Consider the following 18206-nt stretch of genomic DNA (forward strand, 5'->3'; position numbering starts at 1 on the left):
CACCACTGATACCACTGCAGCACCTCCCTGACACTCCTTTAGTGTCCTTTAGAGTATGTGAGCTCCTACCAGGAAGCAGTGCTCGGGCTAATAACCAGGACTGGACATTGTCTCCTGATGAAGAGAAGGAAGGATTTAGCCCCCTGAAAGATCTGACACCATCCAACACAGAGCTTACACAGGGCTTCTTCTTCTTCCTCTTCATCAGGTGTTCACACCTGGTGGGAGGGGCTGTACATAGCTTCCTGAAAGCATCACAGATCACCCTGCCTCAGTACTCCTCAGTCCTGATGCAAGCAGTGGGCGGGATCTAGGGAGGAGTTATGTCAATTTAAATATGCCTTGATGGGTGGGTGTCAGTCTGGAGGAGTGGGTGTTCCTAGGCAGGCTGTATTTGCATAAGTAACGCCCACATGTGGTGCTGAGCCTCCTTGTACAGGACCAGCAATCGATGCGGTGGGTGCTGAGTGCAGGTGGAAGGAGACATCTGATATAGGATCGGCAGTCTCACCTCGCTCTCATTACAGCAGAAGATGTCAGTATGGGTGAAGAATTCCTCGTCCAGGACAGCTATGGCCGGTGCCGGGTTGAAAATTGTCTTCACTAGAAATAACAGAAGAAATGAGGGTAAGGAAGCTGAGAACAACCCTTCTCAGTCTGTGAGGATTGTCATTGTCCTCTCTATGGGACAGGAAATCAGGGAATATCTCCCCAATGGGGACACACACAGCATTTACAAAACCCTTCCCCCTCCATCCAACATGAAAAAAAGTAAGAACGTTTTGGCTGGAGTTCCATTTTAATTGAATACCTGATCAGTATGTTTAGTGCTGCCCCCGAAGGAGCCGCGTGGTAATTCTCTGTTCTGGTGGTGGTTTGAGCTTAAATGAGCACAGAAGTTCAAACACAGTCCACTAAACAGTATAATCACTATGCCAAGGTAACATAGAATAGAGTTCTGTACCACTAGGCAATAAGTCAGCAATAAACATTAATTGCAATGTGAATAAAAATTATATACACTATATTGTCAAAAGTATTGGGACACCTGCCTTTACACGCACATGAACTTTAATGGCATCCCAGTCTTAGTCCGTAGGGTTCAATATTGAGTTGAGCCTGACCTCACAAATGCTCTTCTGGAAGAATGGTCAAACATCCCCATAGACACCCTCCTAAACCTTGTGGACGGCCTTCCCAGAAGAGTTGAAGCTGTTATAGCTGCAAAGGGCGGAGCCAACTCAATATTGAACCCTACGGACTAAGACTGGGATGTCATTAAAGTTCATGTTTGTGGAAAGGTAGGTGTCCCAATACTTTTGACGATATAGTGTAACTAGTCCAGAGTGCATTGTAGGAGGATGGTTAGGATATGGTGCAAGGTCCTCTGAGAGGTACCTCTTAGCATAAGCAATAAGTAAAGGTCTCTGTGTTGCAGCTGTGAAGGGGCAGTCTTTAGTCCTAACTCTTCAACCAGCTATCATTGGGGCCCAATTGTATGGTTGGTGCACATGAGAATAGTCCCAGTCAAGCTTGCAGGCAGCAACAAGGCTACTAGATGATTGTATGGTCTGTCCATCCGGTCACACACAACTATCAGTCCACTCCCTGCTCTGCACCCAGCTGACTCCGGCTTTTAGCACATCTGGACTCAGAACTACGGACCCCACTCATGCCGCCATTGCACAGCAGTGATGGTGCACACTGGACAGCGATGTGCATTTTCTGGGCTCCTTCATGGCAAGAGGACGCTGTGTCCCGTACACCCTGAGAAAATGCAGCTCTTGCCCCTTCCTCTTCCTTCTTCTGTAGGGTCTGGTGGGGACTTGTAATTCAGGCCTTATTACTTTTAGTGGGCAGTGTTCCCAAGGGAACTACATGTCTCAAAGTCCTCCTCCAGCCTTTCCTGATTGGTCCCTCTGCTGCTTGATTGACAGAGCTGAAATCAAATGAATGAAAAGGGGCGGGCCAGGGACAGTCAGGCTAGGGAAGAAGACATGTGATGATGCTGGATGTCCTCCAGCCAGGGAATGACTTGTTGCGGCTTCTAATGCACATTGATGAGAAGCTCACAGTGTGCAGTGAAATTAGAGGAGGCCGTTCCAGTCCAGGAGAGGAGCCGCTACACCTGAATGGATTCGGGGGGTCGGGTTTGTCCCAATGTAACAGTCCCTTGTTCTGCTTTGGATCTCCTCCTCTCCTCTATTACAGAGCAGCCGGGGGCAATCTTGAGCCAACTATGAGTTTCCTTCTCTAAAAACAATACATAAATATATACAGTATATACCGTATATGTGAGTTCTTATAACATCCATGGTGATGAAGGGCTCCTTATCTGGATCAGCCATAGGCCGCTCTGTGGCTCCTTATAACGGCTCTGCAGATTTCGGGGGCCCCACAGCTGGGGATAATCAGCCCCTATGAGGACATGTTTTCCTCTCTGTTTTTTATAATACATTTCGAATGCGCCCTCCTGGCACGCTCTGATGGCGGGCAGCAGATCAAACGCCTGGCGTGTTTCATGGATCTCTTTATAGAGGGATCTGCAGGTCTACAGCCGGGGGTCATTAACTCCGCGGCCCCCACCCCCCGTGCTGGTACCTGACTCAATTATTGGGGCTTCCAGCTCCTCCAATAAAAACACAAATGAGCCTCCAAAACGGCCTCTGGAGGAATGCAATGTGTTTGTAACGGCAGACTGTTAAAGCAGAACTCCGGAATCATGGGTCTTCTTCTAGAATCTCGGTGAGATTTGTGTATTTCTCCCAGATCTGTGCAGTAATCCAGTGAGAGACTTCCTGTAATAAGGACCGCCCACTGCTGCTCTCTCCTTGTGCAGGGAGACTGGTCTTGTCTCCACCCCCTCCTGTAGTTTTCTGTAGTGGGTGGAGCCTGTTTAGCCCTTCCCACAGCTCTGCTACTCTCTCCTTGTGCAGGGAGACTGGTCTTGTCTCCGCCCCCTCCTGTAGTTTTCTGTAGTGGGTGGAGCCTGCTGGGCCCCTCCCACAGCTCTGCTCTCTCTTCTTCTCCAGGGTGACTGGTCTTGTCTCCACCCCCTCCTGTAGTTTTTTGTAGTGGGTGGAGCCTGTTGGGCCCCTCTCACAGCTCTGCTCTCTCCCTTGTGCAGGGTGACTGGTCCTGTCTCCTCCCCCTCCTGTAGTGGGTGGAGCCTATTGGGCCCCTCCCACAGCTCTGCTCTCTCTTCTTGTCCAGGGTGACTGATCTTGTCTCCACCCCCTCCTGTAGTTTTCTGTAGTGGGTGGAGCCTATTGGGCCCTTCCCACAGCTTTGCTCTCTACCTGTGCAGGCCGACTGGTCTTGTCTCTGCCCCCTCCTGTAGTTTTCTGTAGAGGGTGGATCCTATTGGGCCCCTCCCACAGCTCTGTTTGATGCTTGTGCAGGGTGACTGATCTCGTCTCCACCCTCTCTTGTAGTTTATTGTAGTGGGTGGAGCCTGTTGGGCCCCTCCCACAGCTCTGCTCTCTCTTCTTGTCCAGGGTGACTGGTCTTGTCTCCACCTCCTCCTGTAGGTTTTTTTGTAGTGGGTGGAGCCTATTGGGCCCTTCCCTCAGCTCTGCTCTATGCCTGTGCAGAGGGACTGGTCTGGTCTCCGCCCCCTCCTGTAGTAGGTGGAGCCTATTGGGCCCTTCCCTCAGCTCTGCTCTATGCCTGTGCAGAGGGACTGGTCTGGTCTCCGCCCCCTCCTGTAGTAGGTGGAGCCTATTGGGCCCTTCCCTCAGCTCTGCTCTATGCCTGTGCAGAGGGACTGGTCTGGTCTCCGCCCCCTCCTGTAGTGGGTGGAGCCTATTGGGCCCTTCCCTCAGCTCTGCTCTATGCCTGTGCAGAGGGACTGCTCTTGTCTCCGCCCCAACCTGTAGTTTATTGTGGTGGGTGGAGCCTACTGGGCCCTTCCCACAGCTCTCTCTCCTTGTCCAGGTTGACTGGTCTTGTCTCCACCCCCACCTGTAATTTATTGTAGAGGGTGGAGCCTGTTGGGCCCCTCCTACAGCTCTTCTCTCTGCACAGGCTATGCACAGCACAGCGATGATGTCACTAGACATTTGTAAGGTAATATCTGGGTTTGCAAAGACAATCAACCAAGTGAATCTCCTTTCTGGCTATCCAGGAATATATCTGAATAAAGTTTTTGTGCCCAGAATCCAGCTTTAAGGACTGATTTTAGAAAGGTTAAAACGATGGTGGTACAGCAAATATATTCTTCCAGCATTTAATCCCAACTTTAATGTCGGGATAAAAATGTGTGTGTGCTTAAAATCAGGCTGTGCCCCCTCGGGGGGATCCGTCACCTCTGTGGCTCAGGCAGGACATATTGGTATCGACCATCAGAGTGTGAGAATGAGACTGAGGAGTAATGCTGGAAAATGGGCTCATCGCAACACATTACATTTCACAAACGGGTACAAATTACTGCCGAACCCCCCCCACCCCCCCCCCCCCCCTCCGAAATCTTGATGGAAAGCCTTCCCAGAGAGAAGCTCCATAAAGACCAGTTTGGTGTGGAGGAACTCAAGTGTCCTGCACAGAGCCCTGACCTCATCACTACTGAACACCTTTGGGATGAACTGGAACATCCTCTGCAAGCCAGATCTTTATTTTTATTGGTGCCCAATGTGAGGCACAACATACAAGCCAGGCGTTCTCATCCAACATCAGTACCTGACCTCAAGAATGGGTAAAAATTCCCACAGACACCCTCCAAAATCTGGTGAAAAGCCTTCCTAAAAGAGTGGAAGATGTTATTGCCACAAAGGGGGCAACTCCATATTAATGGCCATATTTTTAGAATGGGAGGTCCATTAAGCTCATATACAGAGCCTTGAAAAAGTATTCATACCCCTTGAAATTCTCCACATTTTGTTACAACCAAAAATATAAATGTATTTTATTGGGATTTTCTGTGATAGACCAACACAAAGTGGCACATAATTGTGAAGTGGAAGGAAAATGATAAATGATACAAATAAATATGTGAAAAGTGTGGGGGGGGGGGGGGGCATTTGTATGGCGCCCCCCGGAGTCAATACTTTGTAGAACCCCCTTTCTCTACAAGTCTTTTTGGGGATGTCTCTACCAGCTTTGCACATCTAGAGAGGACATTTTTGCCCATTCTTCTTTGTAAAATATCTCAAGCTCTGTCAGATTGGATGGAGAGCGTCTGTGAACAGCAATTTTCAAGTCTTGCCACAGATTCTCAATGTGATTTAGGTCTGGACTGTGACTGGGCCATTCTAACACATGAATATGCTTTGATCTAAACCATTCCATTGTAGCTCTGGCTGGATGTTTCGGGTCGTTGTCCTGCTGGAAGGTGAACCTCCTCCCCGGTCTCAAGTCTTTTGTAGACTCTAACAGGTTTTCTTCTAAGATTGTCCTGTATTTGTCTCCATCCATCTTCCCATCAACTCTGACCAGCTTCCCTGTCCCTGCTGAAGAAAAGCATCCCCACCACATGATGCTGCCACCACCATGTTTCACAGTGGGGATGGTGTGTTCAGGGTGATGTGCAGTGTTAGTTTCCCCACACATAGTGTTTTGCTTTTAGGCCATAAAGTTGAATTTTGGTCTCCTCTGACCAGATCACCTTCTTCCACATGTTTGCTGTGTCCTCCACATGGCTTCTCACAAACTACAAACAGGACTTCTTATGACTTTCTTTCTCCAATGTCTTTCTTCTTGTCACTCTTCCATAAAGGGCAGATTTGTGGAGAACACGACTAATAGTTGTCCTGTGGACAGATTCTCCCACCTGAGCTGTGGATCTCTGCAGCTCCTCCAGAGTTACCATGGACCTCTTGGCTCTTCTCTGATGAATGCTCTCCTTGCCCGGCCGGTCAGTTTAGGTGGACGGCCATGTCTTGGTAGGTTTGCAGTTGTGCCATACTCTTTCCATTTTCGGATGATGGATTGAACAGAGCTCCGTGAGATGTTCAAAGCTTGGGAGATTTTTTTTATAACCTAACCCTGCTTTATACTTCTCCACAACTTTATCCCTGACCTGTCTGGTGTGTTCCTTGGCCTTCATGATGCTGTTTGTTCACTAAGGTTCTCTAACAAACCTCTGAGGGCTTCACAGAACAGCTGTGTTTATACTGAGATTAAATGACACACAGGTGGACTCTATTTACTAATTAGGTGACTTCTCTGGTTCCACTAGATTTTAGTTAGGGGTATCATCGTAAAGGGGGCACCCCTCCCCAACACTTTTCACATATTTATTTGTATTATTTATCATTTTCCTTCCACTTCACAATTATGTGACACTTTGTGTTGGTCTATCACATAAAATCCCAATAAAATACATTTACGTTTTTGGCTGTAACATGAGAAAATGTGGAAAATTTCAAGGGGTATGAATACTTTTTCAAGGCACTGTAGTTGTGATGGTCAGTTGTCAGTAGCCTGGTGTTAAGGGGCTCTAATTGAATGCGTCCCATGAGGCCTAACATAGATGTTGGACAACTTACCTCCACTATTGTGCGCCATTTTTAAAGCTTCCAAGGACACTTGTGGACTTATCTCCAGCTGGCACACCATCACCTTGGCACCGCAAACAGCTTTAGAGGCCTTGGCCAAGTCTGCGGAATCCAGAAGTAGGTTGGCCCCAGCCACGATCACAATGGCGTTCTGACCTGTGGGGGAAACAATGTTTATTGTATTATACGCTTGTCGGTCCTTTTCTACTGTAGAATCCTTTGAAGATTCAGTATTTCTTGTTTTTTATGTTTTAGATTAAATTGTACATAGAAATTAACCACTTGCCGACCGCCGCGCGCCGATGTACGTCCCTTTTTTGAGGACGGATATTGTTGCTATGGCAACAGCTATCTGCCATAACCCCGGTATCCCCGTTTTCAGCTGGCGGTCGGCTACAAGATAAAAATGGTCTCTGCGGCGGATTCGCCGCAAGATCTCTTTTATCGGTGGCGGGAGTGGCCCCCCGCTGCGATCTGGTGCCCTCCGCCGTTTACCGGAGCCGTCGGTAGCGGCGGAGGCGATCGCATCCTCTCACTTGCTGTGCATGGAGACGAGTGAGGGGAAGATGGCCCCCCACCCGTCTCCATGACACTGCAGGGCGGAAGCGACGTCATAACGTCACTTGCGCACATACCTCTTAAAGCCACATTTTTTCAATGTCATTTTTTTTTTTATTGCATTTAAGTCCAAATATGAGATGTGAAGACTTTCTGCCCCCCCAGATCTCATATTTAAGAGGACCTGTCATGCTTTTTTCTATTACAAGGGATGTTTACATTCCTTGCAATAAGAATAAAAGTGACCCAAATATTTAAAAAAAAAAAAACCAATGTAAAAATAAATAAAATCAAATAAAATAAATAAGAAAAAAAAATTTTTTACACCGTCCCTGTCCCGACGAGCTCGCGCGCAGAAGCGAGTGCATACGTGAGTAGCGCCTGCGCATGAAAACGGTGGTCAAACCACACATGTGAGGTATCGCCGCGATTGTTCGAGCGAGAGCAATAATTCCAGCCCTAGACCTCCTCTGTAACTCAAAATATGCAACCTGTAGAATTTTTTAAACATCCCTTATGGAGATTTTTGAGGGTAAAAGTTCGACGCCATTCCACGAGCGGGCGCAATTTTTAAGCGTGACATGTTGGGTATCAATTTACTCGGCGTAACATTATCTTTCACAATAAAAAAAAAAATTGGGCTAACTTTACTGTTGTCTTATTTTTTTATTCAAAAAAGTGATTTTTTTCCAAAAAAGTGCGCTTGTAAGACCGCTGCGCAAATACGGTGTGAAAAAAAGTATTGCAATGACCGCCATTTTATTCTCTAGGGTGTTAGAAAACAAAAATAATGTTTGGGGGTTCTAAGTAATTTTCTAGCAAAAAAAACTGTTTTAAACATGTAAACACCTAAAATCCAAAACGAGGCTGGTCCTTAGGTGGTTAAGTGTAGTAGAGGTGCCCAATACCGTGATTTCCAGCTTCTAGAGGGACCCTACACGTCTGGTATATACAAAGTTGGTCCAAGCTGGAACAATGTAACAATGAAATATATCCATATCTGGAATTCTTGTTTATCGGAGGTGTGACTTCTATTTGGATTTGTTTTTGATGCCATAATACCCTTATAGGTTTCATATACAGGATCTCGCCATTGTTTTCTTTGGTGCTTTAAACTAGACATGTGCACTGACAAAAAATGAGTTTGTTTTCATTTCATTCGTTTTTTTGCTTTTTTCGGAAATCCAGAAATTCGAAAATTTCAAAAATTCGTTAAAGCAAAAATTCGGATTTTCAAATTTCCTAATTTTCGGATTTCGAATTTCCGGATTTCCGAATTTCCAAATTTTTAAATTCTGAATTTCTGAATTTTCGTAAATTCAGCAATTCAAAAAAAAAAGAAAGAAAATCATTAGAATTCGAAATATTACCTAACTATTAAATTATAGGTCTTGGAATTTCCTTTCAAATTTGGCTGTTCAGCATTCGTTATTTCAAATCATTCGTAACTTCAGATAAATTTGTACTCGTTACGAATATATTTATTATTAGTTAGTTATTATTTCAGATTTTTGGCTTTTTGAACTTTCAGATTTTTATTCTTATTCTTGTATTTTCAAATTTACAAATTTTTACATTTATGAAATTTCGAATATTCAGATTTTCGAATTTCCGAAATTTCGAATGTCCGAATTTCCGAAATTTAGAATTTTCGGAAATTTGAAAATTTGTAAAATTCATCATTTCGGAAGTTCGGCATTTCGGAAATTCCGGAAATGAAAACATTCGGAAATTCAGAGATTTCGGAATTAACGAAATTGTCAAAATTTGTTAAAAAACGAATTTGAAACTAAACGAATTGCACATGTCTACTTTAAACTCATGACATAGTCAAGCACAATAGGGAGTCACTCAGACTTGCCGTATGATGGCCATCAATGTAACAATACAAAGATGATCTTTTTGATGAAAGATTAGTATCTTCTGCGGCTCAATCAATAATTAATAAAATAAATCAATAAAATAAATCATTGGACCTCATGGAAAACCAATCACATTTCACGGTATCAATCGATATTTCGATCGTCTATCATTATATGTACGATCAGTGATTATCCATCTACCCGCTTCTTATGGAGAACGAATGATCACCTTCTGCGTTGACGATAATGGAGGCCGCTCCGGTGGCAGCTGCCGCCGTCTGAGCCACGAAATCTGCGATGGGAAAGGTATGTTAGTAAAGAAGCCGGTTTCTTTCTCTCGTCACGCATTTGGACGTACAGAACGACTTTAATTGCAGGAATATTAAAACGCGTGTCTGAGGTCGATCCAGAAATACTGAACGCACCACATCAAACCAACGGGACAGAGCCAAGAAAAAATGAAAGTATTTAATTTTTTTTTTTAATAGAGAACAGATGTGCTGAATGGCTATAGAAATGGTTTTCTGTAATGTCTGCACTCCTTCATACATAGGCGATAATATCACTAACATCTGCCATGTCCCCAGCTGCTGGGCAAAGGATTAAAGAGGAACTCCAGCCTGCAATATATTACTGGGCTAGCACAGGGCGTAGTGACTTCTGTCTAGAACCTTCTATGCATGACTATAGTCCATGCAGTGATCCTCTAATATAGAACTGAAAATGTACACAGCGGTTTCCATATTGTACATTCACCTCAGTCCCTGGCCCCAAGGAGCTTACAATCTAAGGTCCTATCTCACATACATACCAGGGCCAATTTAGACAGAAGCCAAATAAATTACCAGCATGTCTTTGGCTTTTGGAAAGAAACTGGAGTAGCTGGAGGAAACTCATGCCAGCACAGAGAGAACATGAAAACTCCATGCAGGTAGTGCTGCGGTTGAGATTTAAACTGATGACCTCAGTGCTGCAAGGCAGAAGAAGGAAGATATGAAACCATTGGGCGGTGTATGTACATGAAACCCTTGGGCGGTGTATGGACATGAAACCTTTGGGCGGTGTATGGACATGAAACCCTTGGGCGGTGTGTGGACATGAAACCCTTGGGTGGTGTATGGACATGAAACCCTTGGGTGGTGTATGGACGTGAAACCCTTGGTGGTGTATAGACATGAAACCCTTGGGCGGTGTATGGACATGAAACTCTTGGGCCGTGTATGGACATTAAACCCTTGGGCAGTGTGTGGACATGAAACCCTTGGGCGGTGTATGGACATGAAACTCTTGGGCGGTGTATGGACATGAAATTCTTGGGCGGTGTATGGACATGAAACTCTTGGGCGGTGTATGGACATGAAACTCTTGGGCGGTGTATGGACATGAAACCCTTGGGTGGTGTGTGGACATGAAACCCTTGGACAGTGTATGGACATGAAACCCTTGGGCGGTGTATGGACATGAAACCCTTGGGTGGTGTATGGACATGAAACCCTTGGGGCGGTGTATGGACATGAAACCCTTGGGCAGTGTGTGGACATGAAACCCTTGGACGGTGTATGGACATGAAACCCTTGGGCGGTGTATGGACATGAAATCCTTGGGTGGTGTATGGACATGAAACCCTTGGGGCGGTGTATGGACATGAAACCCTTGGGGCAGTGTATGGACATGAAACCCTTGGGGAGTGTGTGGACATGAAACCCTTAGGCAGTGTGTGGACATGAAACCCTTGGACGGTGTATGGACATGAAACCCTTGGGTGGTGTATGGACATGAAACCCTTGGGCGGTGCATGGACATGAAACCCTTGGGCGGTGCATGGACATGAAACCCTTGGGCGGTGCATGGACATGAAACCCTTGGGTGGTGTATGGACATGAAACCCTTGGGCTGTGTATGGACATGAAACCCTTGGGCGGTGCATGGACATGAAACCCTTGGGTGGTGTATGGACATGAAACCCTTGGGGCGATGTATGGACATGAAACCCTTGGGGCGGTGTACGGACATGAAACCCTTGGGGAGTGTGTGGACATGAAACCCTTAGGCGGTGTGTGGACATGAAACCCTTGGACGGTGTATGTACATGAAACCCTTGGGCGGTGTATGGACATGAAACCTTTGGGCGGTGTATGGACATGAAACCCTTGGGCGGTGTGTGGACATGAAACCCTTGGGTGGTGTATGGACATGAAACCCTTGGGTGGTGTATGGACGTGAAACCCTTGGTGGTGTATAGACATGAAACCCTTGGGCGGTGTATGGACATGAAACTCTTGGGCCGTGTGTGGACATGAAACCCTTGGGCAGTGTGTGGACATGAAACCCTTGGGCGGTGTATGGACATGAAACTCTTGGGCGGTGTATGGACATGAAATTCTTGGGCGGTGTATGGACATGAAACTCTTGGGCGGTGTATGGACATGAAACCCTTGGGTGGTGTGTGGACATGAAACCCTTGGACAGTGTATGGACATGAAACCCTTGGGCGGTGTATGGACATGAAACCCTTGGGTGGTGTATGGACATGAAACCCTTGGGGCGGTGTATGGACATGAAACCCTTGGGCAGTGTGTGGACATGAAACCCTTGGACGGTGTATGGACATGAAACCCTTGGGCGGTGTATGGACATGAAATCCTTGGGTGGTGTATGGACATGAAACCCTTGGGGCGGTGTATGGACATGAAACCCTTGGGGCAGTGTATGGACATGAAACCCTTGGGGAGTGTGTGGACATGAAACCCTTAGGCAGTGTGTGGACATGAAACCCTTGGACGGTGTATGGACATGAAACCCTTGGGTGGTGTATGGACATGAAACCCTTGGGCGGTGCATGGACATGAAACCCTTGGGCGGTGCATGGACATGAAACCCTTGGGCGGTGCATGGACATGAAACCCTTGGGTGGTGTATGGACATGAAACCCTTGGGCTGTGTATGGACATGAAACCCTTGGGCGGTGCATGGACATGAAACCCTTGGGTGGTGTATGGACATGAAACCCTTGGGGCGATGTATGGACATGAAACCCTTGGGGCGGTGTACGGACATGAAACCCTTGGGGAGTGTGTGGACATGAAACCCTTAGGCGGTGTGTGGACATGAAACCCTTGGACGGTGTATGGACATGAAACCCTTGGGTGGTGTATGGACATGAAACCCTTGGGCGGTGTATGGGCATGAAACCCTTGGGCGGTGTATGGGCATGAAACCCTTGGGCGGTGTGTGGACATAAAACCCTTGGGCAGTGTATGGACATGAAACCCTTGGTCGGTGTATGGACATGAAACCCTTGGGCGGTGTGTGGACATGAAACCTTTGGTCGTTGTATGGACATGAAACCCTTGGGTGGTGTATGGACATGAAACCCTTGAGCTGTGTATGGACATGAAACCCTTGGGTGGCGTATGGACATGAAACCCTTGGGTGGTGTGTGGACATGAAACCCTTGGGCGGTGTATGGACATGAAACACTTGGTCGGTGTATGGACATGAAACCCTTGGTCGGTGTATGGACATGAAACCCTTGGGCTGCGTATGGACATGAAACCCTTGGGCGGTGTATGGACATGAAACCCTTGGGCGGTGTATGGACATGAAACCCTTGGGCGGTGTATGGACATGAAACCCTTGGGCAGTCTATGGACATAAAACCCTTGGGCGGTGCATGGACATGAAACCCTTGGGCGGTGTATGGACATGAAACCCTTGGGTGGTGTATGGACATGAAACCCTTGGGCGGTGTATGGACATGAAACCCTTGGGCGGTGTATGGACATGAAACCCTTAGGCGGTGTATGGACATGAAACCCTTGGGCGGTGTATGGACATGAAACCCTTGGGCAGTGTATGGACATAAAACCCTTGGGCGGTGTATGGACATGAAACCCTTGGGCGGTGTATGGACGTGAAACCCTTGGTGGTGTATGGACATGAAACCCTTGGGCGGTGTATGGACATGAAACCCTTGGGCGGTGTATGGACATGAAACCCTTGGGCGGTATATGGACATGAAACCCTTGGGCGGTGTACGGACATGAAACCCTTGGGTGGTGTATGGACATGAAACCCTTGGGTGGTGTATGGACATGAAACCCTTGGGCGGTGTATGGACATGAAACCCTTGGGTGGTCTATGGACATGAAACCCTTGGGCGGTGTATGGACATGAAACCCTTGGGCGGTGTATGGACATGAAACCCTTGGGCGGTGTACGGACATGAAACCCTTGGGTGGTGTATGGACATGAAACCCTTGGGTGGTGTATGGACATGAAACCCTTGGGCGGTGTATGGACATGAAACCCTTGGGTGGTCTATGGACATGAAACCCTTGGGCGGTGTATGGACATGAAACCCTTGGGGCGGTGTGTGGACATGAAACCCTTGGGGCGGTTTATGGACATGAAACCCTTGGACGGTGTATGGACATGAAACCCTTGGACGGTGTATGGACATGAAACCCTTGGGTGGTGTATAGACATGAAACCCTTGGGGCGGTGTGTGGACATGAAACCCTTGGGCGGTGTATGGACATGAAACCCTTGGACGGTGTATGGACATGAAACCCTTGGACGGTGTATGGACATGAAACCCTTGGGTGGTGTATAGACATGAAACCCTTGGGGCGGTGTGTGGACATGAAACCCTTGGGCAGTGTGTGGACATGAAACCCTTAGGCAGTGTGTGGACATGAAACCCTTGGACGGTGTATGGACATTAAACCCTTGGGTGGTGTATGGACATGAAACCCTTGGATGGTGTATGGACATGAAACCCTTGGGCAGTGTATGGACATAAAACCCTTGGGCGGTGTATGGACATGAAACCCTTGGACGGTGTATGGACATTAAACCCTTGGGTGGTGTATGGACATGAAACCCTTGGATGGTGAATGGACATGAAACCCTTGGGCAGTGTATGGACATAAAACCCTTGGGCGGTGTATGGACATGAAACCCTTGGGCGGTGTATGGACATGAAACCCTTGGTGGTGTATGGACATAAAACCCTTGCACACCATATAAACATGAATGGGATATTTAACAGACCACAAGGGACCAAATATGAAAAGTTCAATATAAAGGTTTGCATACCACTTTAAAAGTCATTCCTCTAGAAGCTGCTTTCATTACCTGTACACACATCATTGTTTCTGAAGTTCTCAATGTAATTGATGCCAAAAGAATCTTCTCCAACCTGCACAAAAATAGAGAGTGCAAATAAACCCGGAATCAGTGGACCGTCATAGAAAACCTTGTGTTCCTAGTCCTCTCAGGCTGCTGGTGTTGGTGCAGTTAGGCCCCTTTCACATGGGGTGGACTCTGCTTTCTCAGTGGGGGATCCGTTGCTGATCCCCCGCTGAGCAGAGCGGAGCGGAGTGGGTGGAGTGGATGACGGGTCCGTGTCTGCCCCACTTATGCAGAGTGGACACGGACACAGACCACTCTGCTCTATGGGGAGTCGGATGTAAAGAGACCACCTGTTCGTTTACACTGGACTGCCCTCTGATCCGAATCGCCCAGACAGAGGGGAACGTATCCCCTTCTGTGTGTTTTTATAGCGGATCGGAATGGAGGTAGGCGGGTGTGAATGGACACAAGCTTAATTGAAGGTTAGGAGGGGGCGTGTCCTGAACATGGAGCTGTGAGGACGTGTCTGGTCCGCGCTTCGCTCCCGCCGCAGCTTACCCAGCAGCATACCCGCGATCCTGGGCCCTGACACGGCCCAGGACATGTCACAAAGGCGGCGGAATACAGCCCACCACTCCGGGACAGAGAACACCCAACAGGGGCAGCTGGATTCCTATTTTTCCGGGACCCGCGGCAAGGCCCCGGAGAAATCCAAGATGGCGCCGGTCCACAAGACAGGGAAACAGCACGCGCCGGCACAGAAGCAAACCACGCCAGCCGCGCTATCCCCACAGCCATCACCCGGATCGGTGAGTGACTCTGTACCCCCGACATCCCCGGGATCCACTGTGTCCAGGGCAGGGGGATCGGATATTGCCGACCTTATAGAAGAGGGGGACATTAAAAAACACATCTGGTCCCTCCCCACTAGAGAGGACTTGGAAAGATTCACAGCCAGGGTGGAAAAGGCGTTCACAGAAGATATAGCACAACTCAAAGAGGACACTACACACCTGGGCAACAGAGTGGAAACTATAGAGCAAAGGCTGGATGAGGCTCTCCCCACTATGTCAGCATTGCAGCTTAGATGTGCAGCTCAGGATCAAAAGCTGGACTTATTATTGTCACAACTTGACGATTTTGAAAATCGCAGCAGAAGGGCAAACATCCGTATCCGAGGTATGCCAGAAGCAACAGCCCCCAGGGACATTATCCCTTCCCTGCAAGGCATATTCAGGGAGATCCTGGACTTACCAGATACAGAGCCCATTGAGATTGATCGTGCCCACCGAGCCCTGCGACCACCGTCCCAAGACGCTGACAACCCACGAGACATAATATGCAAGTTGCATAAATACACTCTCAAAGAACGAATAATGCAAAAAATGCGCAACAGACCTTATTTTGATTTCGATGGCGCCCACCTCTGTTTCTTCCAGGACATCTCCAGACGCACGCTGATGCAACGTCGAGCCCTAAAACCTGTCTTGCTGGCCCTCCAAGAAGCAGGTCTCACATACCGCTGGGGCTTTCCCTTTTACTTACAAGCCTTTAAAGATGGCCGTTCAGCCACCCTGCGCACCAAAGATGATCTCCCTCACTTTCTCTCTGCCCTGGGACTTGGCAAAGTTGACTTTCCGGATTGGCGAGGGGACCATGCGATGATGAACTGATGGCAACGTCAGGATCCCGAACTGAGTCCCTACTCCCCTGTCTCGGAGGCACCCCTTATTATTAGATCACTTACAGATCTGGAACTTCCTCTACAGTTTAACTGCTGCTGAGACTGGTCTGACCCGGTCCCGACAATGTTCTGCCTACATAAAACTGGTCAAGGCTCTCACCCGCTTCCTGAACAGACACAGATGGAGGATGTTTCCAGACCTCCTTAGCTACTAGTACTACTCTCCCCGGGCCTCCCCCAAGTATACAATTCCCCCCCCTAACCCCCTATCATGCCATTTCCAACAACCCCCCAGATCTAAGGGTCACAACTCAGCATTTAAGAGATGGGAGCGGGGCGGACCCCCTCTCCCTTCTCCCCTCCATGGCGGCCCACGTTCCCCCAGTAGGCTGCCCATGTTTGGGCACTAATCCCATTTGGGATACCGGACCTGGACAAAATGGGTCCCCTGACGAAGGGGGGCACATTGAGCCCAGTCTGTGCCTATATAGAACCATTGTTAGGTTCTCTTTACATTTAAATGTTGCATATGGCTATGCTAACGTTAAAGTTTGTTCTAAATTTAATTGTATTTTTAATTTTGTTTTTTCACCTTCCTTCTCTATTCTCTTCTCCCTCCCTGGCCTCTTTCTTGCTCTCCTCTTCCCTAACAGGGTCTATCCGATTGCCGTCGCCCGCTCCGGACTCCGCCCCCGGGACCGCAGCCGACCTACGCCAACATTCTTCAATGACAACGGTTAAGGTAATCTCTTATAATGTCCGTGGTCTCTGCTCACCCTGTAAGCGGAGTAAGCTGTGGTGGGAACTAAGAAAGTCCAGGGCGCAAATAGTTTTCCTACAGGAAACACACTTCACACACCATGCCATACCAAAACTACCGACACATATCTACAGTCAGTGGTACCATAGTACCTCCCCAGTCAACAAGTCCAGAGGCACCTCCATAGCTATCCACAAAAACTGCCCCTTCCAATATTCAGACATCAAGACTGACCCCCTGGGACGATATGTCTTTCTGAAAGGGACCATAGCGGGCACCAAATACACCCTCGCCAATATCTATTCCCCCAATTCGAATCAATTGACCTTCCTTGATTCAATTATAGAGAAACTAGAGGAGTTCAGAGAGGGATCCCTAGTTTTAGGAGGCGACTTTAATGTGAGCCCAGACCCATCCCTAGACACTTCACACAGCAAACCCTCCCATTCACACGCATTCCTTCGGCACTTTCGAAAATCCCTTCAGATGATGGGCCTAGTTGACTGCTGGAGGGCCCTTCACCCCACAGAGAGGGACTACAGTTATTATTCCGCGGTACATAACGTTTACACACGTATAGACTTGATCTATTTTGACCGACCGACCTTGGAGCTCCTTCAAAGCTCTTCCATAGGAAACATAACCATCTCAGACCATGCCCCGGTCCAGGCCTCTTTTATCATTCCAACAGGCTCCCGGAAAACCTGGAACTGGCGCCTTAATGAATACTTATTAGATGACCCTGTAGTGGAAGCCCAGGTCTCAGACACGATAAAAAATTACTTCCGAGAGAATAATCAAGGAGATCTGAGCGAGGGTACAATATGGGAATGTCACAAGGCCGTTGCACGAGGCGAACTTATTGCACAGGGGTCAAGATTAAAGAAAGAAAGGCAAGCTGACTATAATAGAGTTCTAAATGCACTTCAGCAGGCGGAACTTAAACACAAGGCGGGAGGTTCCTCAGATGACCTACGAGAACTAACGGAACTCAGAGACATATTCTCACGGTTGTTAGAACGACAGGCGCGTAAACAATTGCGACACTTATCCCACCGATACTACGAACATGGTAACAAGTGCGGACGCATGCTCGCAAGAGCGCTTCGGGCAAAACGGGCCCAAATGCAAGTACACAAACTTCGATCCCCCACGGGTGATATGACATTCCACTCCTCCAAGATAGCAGAAGGGTTCCGCGACTATTACGCCGAACTCTACAACCTAGATGCGAAAACTACCCATGAAGCTAAGGAAAACAGACGGACCAAAATTCGAGACTATCTATCCACCAACGGACTGCCCCCCCCTGACTGAAGACCAACTAGCTGACCTAGAATCCCCCATCACTACCACGGAACTTGAGTCCACCATTAAATCTTTACCCAATGGGAAAAGCCCAGGTCCTGATGGATTTACTATAGCATATTATGCCAAATTCTCCCTGCTCCTCACGAACCACATGTGTAAATACTTCAATTCCCTAGTAAAGGGAAGCAAAATCCCATCTGAAGCTCTCTTAGCATACATCTCGGTTATACCGAAGGAGGGTAAAGACCCAACTGTCCCACAGAGTTACCGCCCCATTTCCTTACTAAATACGGACGTAAAAATCTTAGCGAAAATCCTTGCAAACCGACTGAAACACCTTATCCCCCTTATAGTTCACTTAGACCAGACGGGTTTTATTGTAGGACGCGAAGCTCGAGACA

General features: G+C 47.8%; 1 protein-coding gene across 4 annotated transcripts in view; it reads right to left on the bottom strand.

The window, feature by feature from the left end:
- RBKS (ribokinase) overlaps positions 1-18206 on the bottom strand; it is a 92703-nt gene that overhangs the window by 42542 nt on the left and 31955 nt on the right. For all 4 annotated transcript variants that reach the window (XM_073628777.1, XM_073628779.1, XM_073628776.1 and 1 more), the window contains exons 4-7: positions 14054-14117; positions 9144-9206; positions 6486-6650; positions 512-603 (exon numbers count right to left, since the gene is read on the bottom strand). In XM_073628777.1, coding sequence (XP_073484878.1) covers positions 512-603; positions 6486-6650; positions 9144-9206; positions 14054-14117 — 384 coding nt within the window. The remainder of the gene's footprint in view (positions 1-511; positions 604-6485; positions 6651-9143; positions 9207-14053; positions 14118-18206) is intronic.

This window comes from Aquarana catesbeiana, linkage group LG04 (genome assembly GCF_042186555.1).
Source record: "Aquarana catesbeiana isolate 2022-GZ linkage group LG04, ASM4218655v1, whole genome shotgun sequence".
Classification (NCBI taxonomy): domain Eukaryota; kingdom Metazoa; phylum Chordata; class Amphibia; order Anura; family Ranidae; genus Aquarana; species Aquarana catesbeiana.